The 22,893-nt window shown below is 37.1% G+C and overlaps 1 protein-coding gene across 2 annotated transcripts in view; it reads left to right on the top strand.

Moving 5' to 3' along the window:
- Positions 1-22,893, top strand: part of pot1 (protection of telomeres 1 homolog) — a 34,653-nt gene that overhangs the window by 4,716 nt on the left and 7,044 nt on the right. The window contains exons 2-18 of one of the 2 annotated variants that reach the window (XM_039658065.2): positions 1,517-1,638; positions 2,527-2,605; positions 3,039-3,136; positions 6,544-6,651; positions 6,769-6,813; positions 7,265-7,370; positions 8,360-8,490; positions 8,999-9,292; positions 9,386-9,541; positions 19,508-19,677; positions 20,005-20,096; positions 20,188-20,211; positions 20,367-20,396; positions 20,529-20,685; positions 21,021-21,211; positions 21,291-21,426; positions 21,565-21,647. In XM_039658065.2, coding sequence (XP_039513999.2) covers positions 1,519-1,638; positions 2,527-2,605; positions 3,039-3,136; positions 6,544-6,651; positions 6,769-6,813; positions 7,265-7,370; positions 8,360-8,490; positions 8,999-9,292; positions 9,386-9,541; positions 19,508-19,677; positions 20,005-20,096; positions 20,188-20,211; positions 20,367-20,396; positions 20,529-20,685; positions 21,021-21,211; positions 21,291-21,426; positions 21,565-21,647 — 2,020 coding nt within the window. In that variant the 5' untranslated portion in view covers positions 1,517-1,518. The remainder of the gene's footprint in view (positions 1-1,516; positions 1,639-2,526; positions 2,606-3,038; positions 3,137-6,543; positions 6,652-6,768; positions 6,814-7,264; positions 7,371-8,359; positions 8,491-8,998; positions 9,293-9,385; positions 9,542-19,507; positions 19,678-20,004; positions 20,097-20,187; positions 20,212-20,366; positions 20,397-20,528; positions 20,686-21,020; positions 21,212-21,290; positions 21,427-21,564; positions 21,648-22,893) is intronic. The other variant, XM_039658066.2, reaches the window with a different exon arrangement.

The raw sequence follows: 22,893 nt of genomic DNA, 5'->3' as shown, positions 1-22,893 counted from the left end.
AATATAGTATTAATTGTAAGCAATCAGAATTAATAGCCTTTGTATTTAATTCAGTCTGGACTAAAAAGACTATCCAGTGTTATTTTACATTGGATTACTTTAGTCAGTTTCTGTAGTTCTGACATACCCAAAAAACTACCCCAAAATGTCTCTTAATTTGTGTCTTTATTTTATTGTATTTATTTGTGCTACTTTTTTCAATTTAATTCAAAGATTGAAATCAAGCTTCCATACATAAACTCTTAAAACAAAAATAAACAAAAAACTACATTACCATTTAGGTAAGATCAATGTAAAAAAAATGTCTAAATATTTATATATTTATTTATCTATATCTATCTTAAACATAAAATAACATGATACTGTTTGATCAAGCTGTGCGACTGTTCTGACATTTTTTGCATATTGCATCAAAATCCTGTTTATTCTTTGTATGCATTTAGTGTACCTAAAATAAAAAGAGTTTTATATACAGGTTTATGGCTCTTAATTTCCTTGTATTAATTAACCACTAGTAAACTTATGTCCACTGTTCTTTTTTATAAATATAGGATTTATATTACATCTTCATTATAGTCGAATCGAGAATCAAATCAGGAATCGAAATCGAAAATTGAATCGAGAATCGAAATCGAATCGAACTGAGAGCTTGTGAATCGAAATCGAATCGAAATTGAAATGTGAATCGATACCCAGCCCTAGTCTTACCCTTATTCATCGTCTGGTGTCATTTAAAGCCCTTTGAAGCTGCACCGAAACTCTCATTTGGACATGAACCGTTTGGTTCCCATTGAAGTCCATTATATGGAGAAAATCCTGGAATGTTTTTATCAAAAACCTTAAGTTCTTTTCGACTGAAGAAAGAAAGACGTCGACATCTTGGATGACATGGGGGTGAGCAAATCATCAGCAAAACTTTTTTTAAAGTGAACTACTCCTTTAAATCGGAGCCATTTTGCACGTGCATCCAGCAGATGTTGTTTACAAGGGTTTGAGATTCGAGACTCTCTGGGACTGTAAAGGCCAGAAGGTCTATAAAAGATCAAGACCCTCGATGGACCGCTCTCCCAGATGTTCAGGTCTTCAAGAAGCTCCTCCAGTGCATAGAATGAACGTCATTTCCTCTGGATGGGTCGTTGTACATGCTTGTGTTTCAATGGAGCCGCTTGAGAGGTTTTTCATATCAGGTTTGCCTCCACTGATTGAAGGCGAGCTGCACCGGTAGTCTTTTCAGATCAGAATTAATTAGTATAATTTGTCATCCACACCATTTTCTCAAGATGCTTTTAGGTAGATGTTTATCAGTTCAAACACGTGGACACGCGCGTGTACATGCAATTCTTCATTCTCAATTATTCAAACGTCTATTTTTGTGGCTCGATGCCACATGGGCTTAATTGCTTCTGAGAGGTTTGCCATGTGACTTTGGCACGGACCGGTATGTTGCTTTAGTTCTCATGATGCATTTTTTTCTTTTGCTTGGAAACATGCACAGTTATTTTTCTTAATGTTACAGACATGCCAGTACAAAAAGTCAAAGATTCATCTGACCTAGACGCCAAGGTCCCTGCTCATCTCCGGCGCACATCTATAACAGGCCTCACAGTGACCTCTGACCCCTCACACAGATGTGTTAAGGTTTGATGCTGCTCTTTCAGTGGTTTCTGTTTTAACATCCTCGGAACTTTATACACAGAATTACAGCAAAATGTAGAATTTACTGACTTTTTGCACCTTCTGTTTTCTAAAAAAAATGCATTTGTGCATTCATTTTGATTAGAGCAAGACATCATTTGTACTTTTAATCCTTCTTGCTTTATGATGACTGATACAGATTATTATTATTATATGGAGTTAAATAATTTATTATATGAATTATGATGAAATTTTAATGGTGGTGTTTCTTTTTTGACACAATAATGACTACAAAATATAGGATCATTAGATTACAACTATAAAAATCAAGAATGTATTATTATTTTTGAAAAAATATATAATTGTATTAATAACGATAACAATCTGTTATTAGACATTTAACAATAACAATATTATATGAAGGTATATTATATGGGTTATAAGAAAATAATTAAATTTCTCAGATTACAGCTATAAAGAACTATGCATTATTTGTATTATTATTATCACATTTATTTATTTATTATTATTATTAACTTATAAACAATAATGTATTTCTATTATTATTATCATTAACTTATTATTTAAAATATCATAATAATTAATAATTTACCATTGTTTTGAGATCTGAATGGTCACAAAAAGTATTACATGTGTATTAAAATTCATATAGACAAATATTAAAAATATCAAATGTTAAATTCTTTTGGCCACTTTCTAATTGTTAAGCTGCCACATATTTTTAAGAATTGATATATATATAGAATTGCTGGTAATGATGGTTTGATGTGCATTTGATCTAAGGTTTTATGGCGTGGAAGTGGATTAATACTTCATAACTATTGCTATTCAGTTCTTCAAGTGCTTATAGGAGTTATTTCCTCTGAACAGGCTCGAGTGGTTCACAAAGGTCCTATGATATCCTGCGCACAGAAAGATGGCATCGAAATGCTTAAAGCCGAGATCAGAGGTGAGTTTCCCCATTTGAATTTCAATTCAAAGACAAAGATCATGAACAAGCTTGAGATGCATCAAGCTGATCTGTTTTGTCAGCAGCGACACACTCAATCTGTCTGGCATTCACACCTCGCATCCTGTTTAAAGCTGCTCTGGCGCTTTGGGTTTTAAAAGATTTGTATAGAAAAATCTGCCGTCCAGACTGCATGGCTTTGCTCCATTAAAATGTTAACTAATATACTGCCGCTGGATTTTGTGCTGTGATGTATCTAGAGAAAAGAGACACAACATAAGGCCAATTCAATTGCAATAGTGGCTTCTTCAAAGCATGCTTCAGACTTACTCAGGTTTATGATTTTTAGCTCTCTTCTATGCAGATTTTCCGTCTTGGAATGAAAATGTAGTCAGTCTCACTCTGTCCTTGCTGTTTTCTCTCTCTTTCTCAGAGAAGGACCTCCCTCAGAGTACCACTGAACACACATCAATCAACGTCATTTTCTTTGGCACATTGGCCAAGGACTTCTCCCAGTCTGTCAGACAAGGGGTAGGCTTCTATAAAACTTTAAAATATTCATTGGAGTATTTGGAAAATATATGGAAATGCACTTATTTTTCAAGCTGTCAAGTAGTGTTGTCAAAAAACTCGGTACTTCGGTACCAAGTCGGTACTAAAAAAAAAAAATGTTACGGTACCAGCTTTTCTAGGTACCGAGTACCAGGTTAATCCAGTTCTGTTCTAGACGCGATGTCTGAAACGTGCACAGTTGCATCCTCTTTATAACGCTGATATGTCTCTCTCTCTCTGAATCCACTTGTTGAAACGAAAGGAGGAAAGAGCCACATATGGACATATTTTGGATTAGGCTAATGTCACGTTGCCATAAGAGGCCGATTACATGCAAATTCGCAATTTCAAATATAGGCGCGATTTAAGCGCGCTCATAATAAAAACTCGTTGGCGTTGCATAGCAACGACAGACGCCGCGTGAGAGCAAGCGCTTTGGAAAGAATAAGCACGCGCAAAAATATAATTAAAAAACACGCGCGACATGTGAACGGCCTCTAAAGTGCTTTCGGGGTAGTTTTACGAGTAGCAGCTACATGAGCACAGTAGTATCCACCCGACACCAGAGTAGGCTACTGGTATTTAGTATTGTCATTTAATGTCAGTGCCAGTTCTAGGCGCATTCTTGCCTTTATAACTCAGCAGGTTTAAAAAGCCTTTTCAAAATTAAATATGAATGCAGTTTTAGATTAAATAAAAGGACAGTCAAGTCAAATAAAACATGTTTTATGGTAATGCTACAAAGATACCATTCATCAACATTACTTAGTTATCAACACATTGAGTGAACAATATATTTTTACAACAATAATTAATGTTTGAAAATGTTATTTATTACAAACACCTGATTGTTCATGTTTGTTCACTTAATTCATTGTGCATTAAATAAATAATGGATTAAAACTTTACAAACAACTTTAAAAATGTGTTAGTGTATACTATTGTTTATTTTAGGTAATTTTATCTAATCTTTTTCTAAAGTGTTTATAATACAAATGTACAGTTTCCATACTTGTAACCGTGATAAACACTTAAATATATGTAAATTTAAACTAAGCTTTGGTACCGAAATTGGTACCGAGAACCGTGAATTTTAACTGGTATTGGTACCGAATACTGAAATTTTGGTACCGTGACAACACTACTGTCAAGATATAAAAAGGAAGGAGGAGGACTGGGTCATATAGCTAAAGTAGATATTGATGGGTTTCATCTCAGTGTTTGTGTATTTGCCCTAGAAAGCCCAATTGTGATTATTATTATTTAAAACATTTTTTTTTGCATTTTGACTAAACGTCCCATACCATATATTTAACATATGAGCAGAAATTGGCGAACAAGCTACGGTAGATCGCAATATGTCGACCTCCATAGAAGGGGTGCCCGTGGTTATGTAGATATAGATGTCTCATTCTAAGGTAATAAAAACATTACGGTTTATTAAGTTCTTTATACACCACTGAAAACATAGTCATGGATGTCATATTGCATTTCTGTTAATAGATACTCAATTTTTACACATTGCACCTTTAATAAGAGATTTTGTCCTAACAAGTGTGGGAACTGTGACAACTGATGCATGACCAGACATTTTGTCAGTTGTTTGGTTTCTATTTTTGTCGCATCGCGTTGAGTAGCCCTACCCACAGTAAAGTTTTGTTGGTCTATAATCTTGAAATCTTATGTTGCACCTGGTTAAGAAGGGCCACTTGAGCAAATCACTAGAAGCGTCTTCTAAATGAATAACCAGTTTAAAATGTAATTTGTTAAAAAAATTAAATGTTCTAATAATGTTGCGAGTGTCAATATGTTTCTTGAAGTAGATTAATTTATACTGCTGCTTTGATAGCAGTCAAAGAATCTTAACTACATGAAAGCCCTGCCATATTCAATGTGGCAAATATTTCTGCCTGGGTTCACTTACTTTGAAAACAGGTCATCTGATGTAACCTCAATTGTGTGAAGATGGTTTGAGAGAGTGCAAAGCACTTTAGTTGCATAGCCAGTATTTTTCTGCTTTTCTCCTCCAGCAACACAATGGTCGCAGCTCAGATCAGCTCCCCATTGACAGACAATGGCTTTAAGAGGGAAAATCAGCCTTGAGAGACGTGCCTTCAGTCAAAACTCTGGCGTTTACTCCCCAAGGATCCTCCTTTGTGTCACTCTCAAAATTATCTGTTACTTAATGGAAAAATCTGTTACTTACTAGCTGTGTCGACACTCATATTTCCCGGAAGGGTCTAAACTGGCTCTGAAAGTTCCTATTTTCGAAGTTGGAGGTCGAACATTTTGATATTGTCATGAGCGTTTCATTGTATGACGGCAACAAAAAAAATGAATTTATGAAGTGTAGAAAAAAAATTTGACAAACAACCTCCACTTTTCTTTGTTGTTGCCAGGAGCTTTTTCGAAAACAGATTATAAAACTGCCATTTGGCATGGGTATCAGCGTTTCTTAAAACAGTGGCATAAGATAAAGCTTTGAATTGATGAGCTATCGTGATTCTTGGCAACTCACAATATGATGATAGAGCTAAACATTATCGGTCTAATCTTTGAATACCTGTGAGCAAGGATTAAACTCTTAGATGCGTTCTGTAAGTCAGCTTAATTTATCCAGATGCTGAAGTCTAAAAATAATCACAAGTTTGAATTTGATCCTAAAGATTAAGGGATGAGACGCCATTTGTTTGGTAGTCCTTTCCACTCAAGGTCATTGTTAGTGGTGTCTGTCAAAACAAGAATCTTTATTTTTTGCTCATACTTGGCTTTTGGGGCTTGAATAAACCCGTTCGAGCTATACACATGAATGATACCTCAAATCATGTGGCTTGTTGTGCAGATGTTGTTTCTAAGCCATCGAATTTATGATTTTTGCCTGGTGAGTGATAAATCAGGCATAGAAGATCCCATGTACAGGACAAGGAACAAATAAGGAAATGTAATAACCAGATAAATTGAAGTGGAAAAAAACTGCTTTCTATGTCACATGATGCAACAAGCCTTTTTTTCTCTCTCTCTCGTTTTGTTTGAAGAATTCATTTATTGCCATTGAAACTCTTGTTCTCGACTTCCAAAGGAAGCAGGTTATAAATAATCAAGTTAAAAATTATATAGCAGCCTGCATATTTATAAACTGCATATGAATATTCAACCCGATCTCATTGCAATTCTGCTGTATTTTACAAGGTGGTTAATTCGTACAAATGCGTAAGATTTTTCCTTATTTCACGAGGTGTCCCATTTCTTATGAATTTGAACGAATGACCCACCCCTAAACCTATCTGTCACTGGTATTTTTAAACTAAAACGTACAAATTTGACATAATACATCATGAAGTGCATTACAACAAAATGATTTTTTTATTTTTTTATTTTGATTTTAGGATGTTGTCTTATTGGCAGACTTCACTATCAAAAAGTCTCCATCTTTTCTCCGAGACAAACTACATCCTTGTCAGCTAGAGATGGATGGCAATGACGCTTTTGTCTATGTGAGTGTTATGTGCTTGCATTTTTTTAAATCCCCATCATCCTATTCTTAAACATCATGAAAACCATATTTCTTACTATGTATTTTTTTCAATCGCTTGTTTTGTGATGTTTGATAGGTATGTTCCTCAGCTGCCCCCTCCCAAGGTCCCTCCTGTTCAGAGGTGCAGTATGCATTTCTTTTCATGTAGATATAAGATAGAAATCCTTTCCAATTTGTCCTAATACCATATATCTCGTTTATCCGCCAGAGATCAAGGAGATTCTTTATCTAAATTGGCTTGAGTCTCTTTCAGGTTGTCTCTGTTTGATTGATTGGCTGTTTCTTCACTTGAGTACAGCGTCCCTTTTAATTTGCCAACCTCGTTTACATTTGCTTGAGCCAGATCAAGTGCTTTAGCTCATTCAGGTCTAGATTAAATTAAGGAATTCTCTTGCCTCCATTGGATTTGTTGGCATTGACAATTTATATCTGATATAATTATTGTGCATTATTGTAACCATGTTATATATTATGCTCAAATATTTCAGTTTTCTGTTTGTGGTAATCAACATTAGGCCTTGTATTGAAGCCAGAACATTCATTTAATGGCAATATTCCCTGTTTCTGTGAAGGCCAAATACACTTATGTTCCTCTAAACAATTTGAAGCACAAGACAGTGGTGAACGTCTATGGTGTTGTGACCTTCTTCAAACAGCCTTTCCCCTCTAAAGGTTCAGGTCAGTGAATTTCCTTCATCCCAGCAAGGCTGTAATAGGCTATCCCATTGTTATTTGAGCTCTCTGGAGAGTGAGTCCAAAGGAAAAATGGCTTTCTAAATGACTTTTATGGCCACTTACGAAATATCTGTCAAAACAAAAACAGAGAGAGAGAGAGAAAAAACTTGGTTAGACCTTTAAGGTGTCCGTGTAACAGTCTAATTATACATTTAAGTACCTAGTAATAATAATTAACTGCTTGTAATTACTGTAGGGTTAGGAATGGATTAGTGTTTGGTTTAAGATTAGTCACTTATAAATTATAGTTATTACTACATTAACTACATGTAACAAGGACACTAGTGTTACCAAAAACAAATTTAGTTTGTAGTCTACATTATTCTTTGTTTCAAAACAAAACTGCGCCCTTGGCTTGTACTGCTGAGGTTAGCTCTCTGCAGTGTTTGAATAAGATCATTTATACCATCAAGTCGCAGACTACATCTCAAGAAAAGCTGAAGCAAACCAAATGTCAAATAAATTTCTTATGGTACATAACTATACTACGTTCATGCAGTTTTCATAATCAATACATTGTAGTTCAATGATCATAACATGTACGCTGTGGTAAAATGCCAGGAATCAGTCTGTCACACTCAATTGGCTTGTTGAAGTAACAATGTTTTGATGAGTGATCAGTGAAGGGAATGGTGTATCATCTCTAAAAGGGGACCAATTGGTCCTGGATTAATGCATTTTCTCAGTTTTGAAATGCTTGGGCAAAAGCAGAAGTGATATTTGTGCTAGAAATATCATCAAATTAAAGAAAATTGATTTGGTTACATACAATGAATGAAAACAGTTTACCATCGTTTGTGGCTACTTGTGTCATTAACTGTACAAACGGTACTTTAAGCCTTAACTACATTTAGTCATTTGGCATATTCACAACGGCATAAACCTCAAGCTGGAGTTTTTTTTTTAGTCTGTACCTCATTATTTGTCACTAGATTACTGCTCTACACTGAAGATCACAGATCAATCAGATGTTAAAGTGAGCTGCAACATCTTCTCTAAAAAACTGGAGGATCACCCTGTCATCTTCAGAGTTGGGGACATTATCCGACTCCACAGATTCAAGGTGAGGAGGTTTGACCTGTTCATTCATTCTTCAGAATATTGAAAGTGGGCCTAAACCACTTATGTGCTTTGAGTAGAGTTGTCCAGTTCTGGTCTTGGAGGGCTACCTTTGCTGTAATTCAACACACCAGTCTACTATAAGTTGCGTTAGAGCAAGTTGCATCTAAACTCTTAAAGCAATCTAGCAGTACCACATATTCCCTGAAGTCACTCGTACATCGCCAAGATATTGGTGAAAGAGTCTCTGGAAAGCCTCTCTTTTTATGTGAACCATCTCTTTTATGTAAGCTGAATAATAAACTACAGTTGAGTTGGCACTGTTGATGGGCTGCAATAGCACAGTTAGTTTGCAGACCTCACAACAACTAGAGATCTGTCAGTGTCTGTAAATTCAGCCTAAATCTTAAAAACGTTGGTCAAATGTAATTCTAATACCCAAAAAAATGTGTTGGCGACATGACTTCATTCAGACTTTAAGACTAAATGTATCTTTTTCCATTTTCTCCCAGACAGGAATATTCAATGACTCCATGACACTCTTGAACACTTATGGTTGGTCTGCAGTCACATTCGATGGAATAATCGACAGCCCAGTAACCCCTCGTGCCACCAGCAAATCATTTTACTTTGGAGAATCTGATAGAAATACAGTGCAGAAGCTTCGCCAATGGGCTTCCAGCCAGTCTCTGATATCCAATGAACCCACTGTCTCGCTGTCCTCTATACATCCCGGGATGTACTTTGATTTCACCTGCCAGCTGCTGGCCAAGGCTGTCATGGATAGTCGTTGTGTCCTACTGAAGGTGCTTTCTACTATTTTACCTTTAATCTGAACCTTCAAAATCATTGAATCTTAAATACAATTTGTTCAACTGACAGTTTCCCAATTTGAGCAGGTGTGGGATGGGACCAAGTGTGAACATCCCCTACTGAACATCGCAGTTGCATCCGACGCATTAGTAGGAGAATCCACTGCTGCTAAAGACAGGATGAACCTGACAGCCAATGTTCTGGTCTATGACAATCACATGGAGGCAGCTCAAGACTTAAAGGTGAGTTTTGCCATTGATCTTGCAGTGGTTCGATAGCAAGAGTGACATGTTGAACGTAGTACGTCCTGGTTACAGTCATACTATATAGAACCATACTTTTTAACGCTCACTAAGTGACAGTTTGAGATTTCAGACGCAACCCTAGAACTTGCTGAGCTGGTGTGTTGGAGCTAACCTTTGTAGAAAGGTCTTCCAGGAGCAGGATTCGAAACCCTCGTTCTATAGACTATATTGCCTGTTGGTTTGAAAACATGTTTATAAGGACAAATGTTGTCAAGCTTTAATGGGAAACAACTTTTTTAATGGGAAAGCCTATTCTACAGAAGCAGTAATCTCATTTGATCAGCCTACAATGAGCGTCCCTTATGATACTGTTGCTATTAATGCCGGTTTGAAATATCCATCGCAGGAGACCCACTCTCCTACTCCAGCACTTTTAATGATGAATTAGGTGTCAGTTTGGACACTTGTGGGCACATCTTCTCATGGTTTATTTGGGAGGCGTTCATTCCACTTCAGTTTACTGATTGTGTTTGCTGCTCTCACTTCAATCCTGCCTTGCCTGTTTCCATTGTAAAAACCCATCAAAATGTCCTCTCCAATTGATTGTCTTATAACGGCTTTTGAAACGCATAGTCTCCAGAACTACTGGCTACATTTTCGTCTTCCTTTTTAATAAATATTTAAACAGGAGCAGGGCTGTAAATGCTGCTTTTGAGCCAGATTGTTACTTTTCTTTTTGTTATTGTACATTTTTGGTTTATTATTGCAATATTTATTTTCAAAGAGGATGGTGATTTGTGTTTTTGTTTTAAGCAGTACTGCATTTTCTTTTGGCTCTCAACATAGTGGTTCTTTTGAATATATACACTGTGTGAGTTATGAACAAAGGTGGGTGGAGTGAACCGAGTGTTCAAAAGAAGAAACAGCGAGTTTCTGTCTATTCAAGATCATGACCCCTGCCTTCATTATATTTTTAATTAGAATATATGTAAGTGGTCTAATTAATTCCTCAACTGTTGTAGTCCACTGCGTTGTAGCCTGTAGGACACCCTATGTGTTGTTTTGTACAGTCCCTGTAAGACCACTTGAATGTCATCATGGAACAGCGCCATATTACATTATGCTTAGTCTTACTTAAGCTTTGCTTTTTGGGATGATTCATATAGTTCATGTTTAGCCTAATGTCTGGTCCACTTTGCAACTTAAAGTGTGGTCACATACACTTACAAAAATGGGTCCATTGTCAGTTTTGAGATGTATGAAGCTCTGCTCACACAGAAGTCACTTTCAAACCAAGCAGGTTTCTGTTGGTCAGTGCCACAAATTCACGTGATCAACTTGAATGTGAAGGAACTTTTTCGCCCTCACAAAAATCCCAATTATGCTTATTCATATTCCTATTGTAATGACTGGATTTTGCCTGCAAAATTTTGCTGAGCAATGGTAAATGTGATAGCAGCTTTATTCTTGCTTAGAACCACTGGCACGGCACATGAACAATGCATTAGGGCAGTGGTGTAGGTTTGATTTTGAAATTGGAGGGGACGGGGACACCGATGTATAAATAGATGTATATCACTGGATATCGGTAGGGACACGTCCCTAGTGTCCCTACTCAATTCTACACCCCTGCCTTAGGGTATTTAATAATCAAAGTACCAGTAAAATACTCGATAAATAAAGGATTTTTTTGGTAACTTAATCCCCAATGATCCAAAATGCTATTTAACCACTAAAGATTGCATTGAGTCAGAATATTTCCCCACCATTATCAATATCCTGAGTGAAATCATATCTAATATTGTGTGAAATTGCTTGAGCTCAGTGTTGAGGAGGGAGAAAAGGCGAATAAAGCCAGCCATTAGGATTAAGTGGTCTGAGAGAGATAGCTTTATGACAGAGGAGAGAGAAGGCCAAATCAATACGGCTGTCATGGTGAACGGGGGCCTTCATTGAGGGGGTTTGCACACACACTTTGTTGACTTCGACTTACAACATATATCACTCACCCTCCACACGTTATATAGGTGTAGTGTGCGTGGCACACATTAAAAGAGACATCCAGGAAATTTTTTCTGTTTTATAACAAATCACCTGGAATGTTCCACTTTAATGGCAATACTTTTCTACTATTTTGACTTTTTGTTCAGCATTCTTTGTGGTGAAAGGCATGTAAAGGCCTATTTTAGTCTTTTAGCCTCTTTTCAGAGTTAGAATTACTTTTGTGTTTCCTCCCAAACACTGGATCTTCTTGAGGAATCTCTGAGGACACACCAGATCTTTCACCTATTGGTTTTCCCTGCCTGTCTTGTGAAATTGTCTCGGTTGCATGCTTTTTGTTCCATTTGCATCATCTGAGTCCCAGGCCAGTTGCAAAATGCCCTTGTCATCTCTCTTATAAACTGGGAAGGGATGCCTCGTACAATAATAATGGAGATTAAAGTAGTGCCAGACGCCTACACGTGCACAATATGAAGGGCAAGAAACACTTTTACTTCAGATTGGTTCAACTCTCCTAATCCTAAGGATTACAATTCAGGGCATACAGGCATGCATGATACCTCTAATTGTGTGGCTTGTTGAGGAGAGGGGAGATATTACATTTCTAAGAGATGTTAATGAATTATGAAGTAAATCACAGAATTGCATTGGAGGAGAGACCCGAGCCATGGGACCAGATTATCATAGGCTCCCAGGATAGCCTGGTATTAAGATTTTGCATTTTTGGTGAGGCAAGACACATTCCTGTTTATACCAGGTTGTAATCTGCAACTCAAATGCAACTCCTCGGGCCACTTGAATTTCAAGGAAAGGGTGTCCGATCTGCTTAAAACATCCTAAATGAAAACGAGCACCTGCAGCATGGCTAGAGCTGATGCAGTGTACTGTGACATCCTGCCTCTATACACATGTGACGATCAATTATTCATAGTGAGAGAGAAATCAAGCACCTGGGTTAACTTAACACCCAGACGGCCCCTGCCTGTAATCACTTCAGACAGCCTGCATATGACACTTATCCAGAAAGTGTGTGTGTGTGTGTGTGTAGGACATTTGTTCTGAAATAGTCTGAGATGTTTAAAGATAAACAGATGTGCACAAATGTATAGATATGAACACCATGAATCCAATGAAAAAAAATCCACAACATTTGAGGACAGGAAGTTCGATCTGGACTTGATCCATTGTGACCTATCAAATTTTCAGAGCGGGCTTTAACGATGTTAGACAGATGATCAACAGTAACCAAAGAGCGCTTGGGTTGAATTTGTTTAAATCAAAGAATGATTGCAGTCTGTTAAAGAAGATGTAGACCGCATTCATTGTAAGAGGAACCGTGATCAAGGCATTTGTCGATCAGAAAGATGTTTTTGCCATCCTTCCTACAGGATTCAGTCTATCCAATTGAGTGCAGACAGAGGCATTTTTTTTTTTATCCTTGTTTGGTTGAAACATGCCACATAATCATAGCCCAATGGAGCAGTATCAGACTCGTATTCTAACTAGAATCTGAGCATGACGACGCCAGGCTACCGAAACAGGTCACTGTGAACAAATCTGTTTTTGAGGAAGTAAAAAGGGTGTTTTATATGACCGTTGAGGAATTTTAACCAAAGTATGTTACAAACTTACCATGAACACCCTAAAGAATCATACCAACTTGTGGAAAATGGGCATCCGATGACTCCGAATGAAATCTTTCCACTCCACCAAAAGTTTTAAATGGTTAATTAAATTAGATTTATGTTCTTTATAGTAAACATTGTTCTTTTAAGAACTGATCTCAGAAAGGTTATTTTATGCCATTGCTAGAAAAAACAACAACAAAAAACTGTTGAAACCTTGATTTATGTGTAACTGCTCATTTATCTTATTTTGATAGAATACATTTGCTTTCTAATACTCATTCAGAGTTAATCTTTAAGACTAATAATTTATGCTGTTTAATCTTTTGCAAATCTAAAAATGAATATTCTTTTTTTTATGTACTGTACATTTGTGATGCTATGCATAAATTAATTTGTAGCATTAAAAATTAGTGTTTTAATTTTTATTTATTTATACAAAACAGCTTTTTTTTAAATGTTGGCTATTTATGTTTTACCTGTCAAAACATTAAAATAATTATTGTTAATGGGCCAGAATTTTTATATTTGTGTATCCCTTTTTTTTTTTTTTACTATGTAACGATTCAAGCACAGCATGCTGTTTTAAGCATTCTGCTTTTTATATATAGGCTATTAACCGTCATGACCCATCCATATTTTAAATTAAATAATTAATTCTCGCACTCATCTAGAAAAAAAAAAGTAAACTTATTTTACACTATATACATGTATATGTATATATGCATGTGTTTATATATATATATATATATATATATATATATAATATTCTAAGCACTCTTATTAAATATGACTTGTGCAAGCATGTGGTAGGGCACTTCAGGAATTGTCAGCTGTCAGACAATGGAGGGTCTGTCTTAAGCACAGTATTTGCTGACAAAATGCTGCGAGTCTTTGAAAAGATGGAGAGCAGAAAGAATAGATGCAGAGTTACAGACTCTTTCAGAAATCTGCACGGCTATTTTTTTTTTTTTTTTTTTTTTTTTTCTCCCTCTTGGCAGTCCATATTCTAGCCTGGACTAGAAAAATAAAAATACAAGGCTTTTATGATGGAGTATGTTGTCTTAAAGAAAAATTTCAGGTTAAAGTGAACACCCCTTTAACATTTGTAGTACACATTATTCCATATTATATTCCATATTATTATTATAAAAATGTGGGGGTTTTTTTTGGAATAGTTGTCAAAATATAGTAACTTGCTCTGCATCTGAAGTAGTCACATTATGGAAGTACAAGTGATTATGAATGGACCTTTATCACACATTAAAGCAATAGTTAGAAAATTACAATTATTTTTGCTTCATGTTTTTCTTTATTGATGACCATTAAAAAAAAAATTGGAATATGCAGTAAATATATTTTTTTAAAATTCACCCAAAAACTAGTAATAAATTACCATATAAAATAATTTTAAATATAATAAAAGACAAATCATATCCATAAATGATAAATGATCCAAGGGTATGTTCTTTTGGTCATGAAACACTTCATTATGTTGCTAAACTGAGCTTTTTTCTCCCATCTGGTCAGCGCCATATGTTTTTCAGTGAGTTACCTGTAATATCTATTATATTTATTCATGTACCTTAGGCTGTAACCTTGTGGGTTTTGAATAATTGTTTGACGTTTTTACAAAATACTTTCTCAAGAGTGCGCTTTGCTTCTATTTGTTCATTTTCACCAGCACATGTTACGGAAATTGGTTTGTTTGCAGGAAAGGCATCTTTTCTTGTTTACGGAGCGTGCTTCCCCGGCCCCATTCGTTTTTTTCCATATAGATGAGGATCCGGACAAGGTTTGTGCTATCCAGCCACACACATCAACAAAGCTGGGGGTAATGGAATTTTCCATGTAGGATCTGAGAGTTGAGGAACATCGGCGTTTTTCTGCTGCTTTTGCCAGCTCCGTCAGAAGAGCTTCACGCCAGCTTGTGCACACCTGTGCCGAGCAGCCCGGCTCCTTCCCCTGCTGTGCGTAACCAACCGTGCAGTGAGCTCCAGTAGGAGAATACCAAGTGTATGTAGATTTGTCTCTACCATTGGCTTTATTTTCAGTCGGTTCTCAAGGAAAATGTTGCAAGCCTGATGGGATGGGATTTAAATTGTCATGTCCATGTCATTTTCTGCGAAACTAGATGCCCATAGAAGCTCCTTTTTCATATAATATAAGTGAGTTGGGACTGGGGCTTGCAAGTAAATCATAAAAGTGTTTCATGCAACTTTGTGTGCTATGTTCCAAGTCTTCTGAAGCCGTACAATAGAGAGAAACGGTTGTGCTGACCAATCGTCACTGACATCAATAACGAATGAATATAGCCGTTTAAAAGTACACTAAGTAGCTTTTGGCACTCTAAAACAGAACTACATGTATTTTGCAGAAGAACATTTGCTCTGCGTGACTACACGGATGAATATGGTGATCCTACTTCTCATAAAATTTTCACTACGAGGCTTAAGAGATATAACCAGTTTAGACGGAAAGGATCTCAAGCTGACTAGCTGAAGACGTTACTGTCGCTATACCCATTAATAGACACTTGAAAATGAATTCTACACTATACTGTCAAAGAGCATCCTTTGGATGAGACGTTAAACCGAGGCTCTGACTCTCTGTGGTCATTAAAAATCCCAGGATGTCCTTCGAAAGAGTAGGGGTTTAACCCGGCATATCCTGGCCAAATTTGCCCATTCGCCTCTGTCCATCATGGCCTCCTAATCATCACCATATGTACTGATTGGCTTCTCCTCTCCACCAGTAATGGCTCTTTCAGACTGCACGATTTTCAAAGTAGTCAGGTCGCTGCTCTTTTCACACTGCATGACTATCTTGGCCAGCATTCAGTCACTGCTGTATTCACACTGGACGATGGATCGGCGACAGAAGGTTTCACACTGCATGACTTTAGAAAAATCGCCGACAGACTCTGTCTAGCACGCGGCACGCAAACTACATTTCACAACAAACACGCGTGAGATATGAAAAGGAAACAACCTGCGACACCACACGTGCAAGACCGGAGTTCTCACGTGAGACTTTTTTTTTCGACCCGGTTGTGGTACAGCTGGTGAAACAGACACGAGTGCTCCTGCCAAATTTCTACTAATTTTTCTTCCATTTATTGTGTCCAAATAGACCGAGAAGAAGCTTTTTTTGTTGAAACAATGCCATATCGTGTTGATATGTGATCTATAACTCCTCCCCGAACTCCCTGCTGCTCTGTATCTTGCTCTCTCACTGGCTGCCGGTGATCGCCGATGTAGTTTTCAGTCAAAACACTTTTCACACAGCAGGATTTTGAATCGCCGACAGGTCCAGATATTTAGCATGCCAAATATCTCACGGGCGTCGGCGACTCGTCGGTGATTCTCTCAGTTCGCGTCTTTGTTCATTCACACTGCGTGATTGTCACTCGCGTGAACGAGCGCCGATTTGCCTGTGATTTCGGGCATTTGTCGGCGATTTCTCAAAACCTGTCGGCGAGCCAAAATCGTGGCTAAAATCATGCAGTCTGAACTCGGCATAAGCGGGTGTGTGGTGGGTGTTCTGTGTGTTTTTCTTTTTATATTGATTTTTCTTTTAAACAATCACCTTTGTCTTCCAAAGGCGGAAACATCAGATGGGGGTTGTAAAGTGGATTTTGATGGTAACTAAGTTGGGGAAATGTTCTATAGATTTTAAAATCAATGAGTTTGGTTTTCTTTTCTTTTTTTAAAAGTGAAACTGAAAATATTTTCATCCATGAAAATGTTTTTAATTAGTGTATAACCAAAATTAAGATAATGAAATACATTTTAATAGGTACATAAACAATTAATTAAAGAACATTCCAAATATCACAACATTCTGAACTTCTATGAATAAAACTGGTTGAAAATATATCTGAGGAATATATATAATTTTTTTTTTACAGTAACCAGCATTTCAGTAACGCAACTATCGTCACTGATTTAACAGTAAAATTTTTATATATTGATCATTGGTTTGAAACGGCATGATGGTGAGTAAATATGGACTGATTTTTCTATTTCTTTTCTGTCTTTTTTACCTTTACTTTGGTTCTTTTATTTGCATTTCTGGTTCTATGTAGAACTTTTAACATCCTTGGAATTTAACCACTGCACTAAAGGTTCTTTACAGCGGAAAAAGGTTCTTTCAATTATTAAAAAGTTTCCTCGGTCAGACTAAGAAGATAAATGGCTAACTTCACTGAAAGGTTCTTTAGAGAAAGAACCAAAAATGGTTCTCTATGACATCACTGAAAAACTCTCCCTTTTTGAAGTTATTTAGTTTATTCAAATTTATTTAGTGTTTAGTATTTAGTGTATTCAAAATCAGAAAGTAATGATGATAATGGTTGGGGAAAAAATGGTACAGCATATCCATTTATTTCTTTTCAAGAAAAGACTACAGTGTATTTCTCATATCTCATGATTTTTTTTGTAAATAATGGTGGAACAAACTTACATTATGGTCAATTCTTGTCTTGTCTGTCCAGAAGAAATCACTGAGTTTAGTGAGACTGGATTGTCTGTTTTTGCTGTTGGATGTGATGAAAAACATTTGGTTCTCAATAGATCCAACCATGTTTCTTCAAGGCCAACTTTATCAAGCCACACTCCCAAGTTCTCTTTATAGCTCCAATCTCACACCCCAGTTTTCAGTTGTCAGCTTATCAAGCTAGATGTTAATGAGCTGAATCAAATTTGCACTCTTGGATATGTTTACCTTACCTTGTTCCTTGTTATGGAATAAGTCTGTTTCAATCAAATATTGATGCCGAATAATTGATGCCACCATTCCGTTTATTCAAATGATTTGGTTGGCTCCATTACAGTGCCTTTTTAGGCTGTTTAGAAGCACTGTCTAGAGGCTGTATTGCATCCAACCAGTTCTTGTGAATGCCAGCACTATGGCTTACTTCAAATCTCTGGACAAACAAAGACTTGGAGGTAAAATCAAGTAAATAAAGAGATGGCTTTCGCCCGAAACCCCATATATGACGTCAAAAGTGTACAGCAATAGGAGGACTCCCAGAACCTGATTATAAATGCTGAACAGAAATCTGACACCATCTTGTTTAGAGGCGTTTTGATATCATATCCACTTCGTGTCTATTTAAAATCCTTAATATGAAGACAATCTTGTTGCACAAGAGTTCATTAAGTGATTCTCGGTCTCTGTCTGTCTTCATGCTGCTCATAGTGATCTCAGGGGACCAACTTTTTTTTTTTTTTTTTTTTTCCTTCATTCCTTACTGTAATGTTGTTACTCTGTTGCTCAACTCTAGTGCCGTAGCTCCCCCTGCTGGACTGATAATTATTAAGTACTAGAATAGAGATGAAGAAAATGGTCAAAGTATTTATTAGTTTTTGTATTGTAAGTTATATGTTTTTACATTTTTTTTAAATACATTTTTCTAAAGAAATTAAGTTTTATTCAGTGACAATTTTGAGATATATTTTAAGTTTGATCAAAAGTGACAGTAAAAACGTCTATAATCTTAGAAAACATTTTTTATTTCAAATAAATGCTGTTCTTTTGAGTTTGAACAATTTCCACAAAAATATTATTTTCAACATTGATGTTTTTCGAGCAGCAAATCAGCATAATGATTTCTGAAGAATCATGTGACTGAAGATGGTAGTCATTTTAAAGTATAAGTAGAAAACATTCACAATTTTTCTGCAAATTTCACAATAGTACTGTTTTTACTGTATTTTTAATCGAATAAATGCAGCCTTGTTGAGTATAGACTTGGAAAAAAATGTATCCTAATTATTACAAGCTATGGACAGGTGATGCATTTAATTTTTATTTAGTTAGTACTGTAAACAAATATTTACTGCATCCTGATTCTCTTTTTAATTGGGTATTTCTCTTTGAATGGTTTCATATCTTCAAATTCATTATTTCATTTATTTAATAGGAGAAAACCCTGTGAAAGTAATTGCCCCCTTAGTAACTTGAAACAAAGGAAAACCGCTACCTTTTGGGTAGGTGATTAGTTTTAGGACAATTAACAAAGACCGCCTATTATATATAGAGAGAGAAGCGGCTTCTTTTAAACATATTTAGGTACAGAATGTTGCATTAAGACATTTTTCAAAACGGTTTAGCAGAAAGTTGAGATACAGCAATTCGGAAAGGGTTGCAAACCATTTTCTTTGTCTGAAAATGGCTGAAAATAAGCAAAATAAAAGTTTTGGAGTGGTATAATCAAAGTCTCGACTTGAATTCTAGAAAGATATTGTGACAGGACCTGAATTTTCATATTCATCAGTCTTTAGAATTGAAGAAGTTGATGTTGTAATGAAAACATTCTTGTGTTTGCCTTTAGCCCGGCACGTTCCTGCGGTTCTACAATCTCCGTTCACTCCTTCAGCGAGCTCCGGACCAGCAGCCTGATCAAGCTGAACATCTCAGTTTCCACCTGCATGGGGGGTCGACGTATGGACGAGGTTTACGCAGCCTTCCTGCAGAGAGCCCTGATCTACAGTCCCTCAAAAGGCGAGTCTAAAGACCACTGAAAATGCCTGTTTTGTATAATTTTTACAAAATTTTCATTACAGCATGACAAATTTGATTAGGGATGTTAACACAGTGCAGAATCTTAAAGATTCCTTATTTTGTCTCATTATGTTACTTTGTACTTATGTATGTGTATGTATATGTGTGTAAGTGTTTATATATATATATACATACACACATATACATACACACACGGTCTTGATATATAAGAATAATTGACAAAGTCTTTAGTATTTTGGTGCCAAATAAAATATTCTTTCAAATTCAAAGAATTCTTTCTCTCTGTCTCTACTGATCAATATTCAGCGTGCTAGAGAATCATGTCGATCTGGATGAGTATGATGAAGTGAATGATGGCACGTTACTGGAGATTTGGTACACACCGCCAGAGGCTGTAGGTTGGTGGTGCCTCTTTTTGTTTTCCATTTTATGTCTAGTTTTGTGTCATGCTCAGCTGGCCTTCATCTGTATGCTTATGTTTCCTTCTAGTCTTGCCAAATGATGAAGAACCAGGTATAGATATATTACTAGGTTTATATATCACTTATGTATGACTTCTCAAAGCTTTTTCTCCACCATAGATGAAAAAAAAAAAAAAACAATCTGTAATATGTAAATGGTTTTATTATGTTATATATTATAATGTTGTTGTTGTTTTTTCATTTTAGATGAAGCAGATACAGGACATTCTTATACAGGTAAAAAAAAATTTAAATAAAACGCATGGTTAGATATACATTACAATAGAGAAGAAAAGATGTTTCATGGTGACCTATTACCACTAAGCCACAGCTCTGACAATACTAATATTTTGACATGTGATTGTTCAGTGCGGACATGTGAGCACGACACGCAGCAGCTCACATTGGCCCGGGTGAAACGCTCCACCCCGCCACTGTCATGTCATGTCCGAGCCCGGGTGAAGAAGTACCATCCACAGCAGTTATACCAGTGCCTGAAGCTCTTCTGCTCCAAGTGTAAAACAATGTGAGTCTGACACTCTGCAACCTGCTCCTGACTCGCATCCATGAAAAGAAGAAGGTACCGAGAAGCTTGAATTTATACTTAATCGTTAGTTGTTTAAAGTGCCCTATTATGCTTTTTCGAGTATTACACTACAAGAAAGGTAATATAACTGTTTGTGAATGTAAATGGTCTGCAAAGTTTCAAAGATTAAAGTGCAGATAAATGGATTTATCTTCTCCCAAAAGAAAGAACTGATTACTGAATCAGTAAATCAAGTCTTTCAAAAACACAAAAAAATCTTACCAGCCCCAAACTTTTAATTTGTAGTGTACATTTTGTTTGTTTGTATGTCACAGGAAAGACGTTCCCGATGACGGCGCTGTTGCTAAAGTCTTTCGGGAGTCTGCGCGAGAGAACCGGCCTTGCGACGTGCAGTGGGCCGCCACTTCATCAGTGAGGTCTAGAGAAGCCGGCAGAAACATCTCAATGCACATTTCCAGAGACATGGTGGGGCAAAGCACTCACATGCATCTGATATTCGTCGAGGGTGCGTCCAACTATAAACAAAAGCTTTTTTTAATATATATTTGTGTCGTACGTTAAAAAATATAGCTTTGTATCTACAGGAACGACGCTGGACGAGATTTGCGCGTTATCACGCAATTACGAAAACCTGGTTCCCGTGAGATCAGAGAATGGCAGGATGGCCCTGATGGATCTTACAGCTCCCTTCCTGTTCTCCAGAGACAAAAGATATTACGGGTAAGAGGACGGACGTACATACTTCATTTTAAAATCCCCAGTACATCTCTTATCGTGTAAACACAGTTTTACAACCCCTAGGGAAGGATGCGATCACGTTTGTGTTTAGTTAAATTTGAGTTTGTGTGTGTGTCTCAGGTGTAAGCAGTGCTCTCTGAACACGTTTAAAAACCATGTGTTTGCTGGAATGGAGACCTATGATGGACAGAAGGTTGCTGAAGGTAACATTTTGGCGTAATTATGCCTATTTATTAATACAGAAATCAAAACAAAGTATGCACCATATTTTCAGATAACTTTTGAAAATTCAAATGGACATCTAATATAATTTAATAAAATAAAAATTTACCCAGTATAAGAAAATGTATATTAACGAAGAACACATTTCTATAGGTGCAACATTTTTTTTTTTTAATGTCAGTTTCTCTTCTTAATTCTAGCATTTTTAATGACTCATTCATAAATAAAAAATATGTATTGTAACAACCGCACGAACTTCAAAGAAGGCAGAGACCAGCACACAGATGGCAATTACGCACACAACTCTTTATTAAGTGCTAAAATACAACTTCATCTGTTAAAACACGTTACCCCCCTTGATTTAGGTTGTAGGCCGGAAGTCAGATCAGTCCACGTCCGATGAGGATGAGAACGTTTTACCAGGCGCACACTTAATCGACCGCGAACGAAGCAGTCCACATTCAGTGAGGAGGTTGAGACACTTTGGTAGGCGCAGCACTTGAGTTGTCACATCGGTCAGGAGCTCCCCTATCCTGGATCATATTCAAAACCCTAACTACCTAGCACAATCACCCCCCACTAGCTGCCTATCTTCACCGCCGGAGACACTAATTATCCCGAGCGGCCGTCTAGCGTTTCCCACAAGTGTGAGCTCCCCCGGACCTCCTCTCGCAATACTCCAAAACCATCCCTTAAATAGACCTCGACTCCTCCCATATCAGCTGTACACATTCATTTAATTAGACGCTTCCATTCATTCTGATTAAGGGGCGTGCGTATTAATCCCACTCGTTTCCTTAATCACTACACTACCCCCCTCCCAGGCAAAAAGGACTCGTCCTCGAGTCAAGCAGATAAATCATAATCCATCAACCGGGCCGGTATCTTCCTAGCCCGCGACCCCCGTCCTTCCGTAAATCCATTCTTTGTCCCAGACCGCGACTCACGGACTACAGATTCACGCGGTACAGCCACCTCCACTGCGGGGGCAGGCAGCAAAGTGGAAACAGAAGGCATCACAGCCTTCAACACACGACCAGAATGCAATACAGGGTCAGCCAGCAACGCAGAGTCAGGATGCAGCGCAGGGTCCGCCAGAAGCGCAGAGTCAGGATGCAGCGCAGGGTCCGCCAGAAGCGCAGAGTCAGGATGCAGCACAGGATCAGCCAGAAGCGCAGAGTCAGGATGCAGCACAGGATCAGCCAGAAGCGCAGAGTCAGGATGCAG

Source organism: Pimephales promelas, chromosome 25 (genome assembly GCF_988280905.1).
Source record: "Pimephales promelas chromosome 25, fPimPro1.hap1.1, whole genome shotgun sequence".
Lineage (NCBI taxonomy): Eukaryota > Metazoa > Chordata > Actinopteri > Cypriniformes > Leuciscidae > Pimephales > Pimephales promelas.
This window is presented reverse-complemented; position numbering and strand designations above follow the sequence as displayed.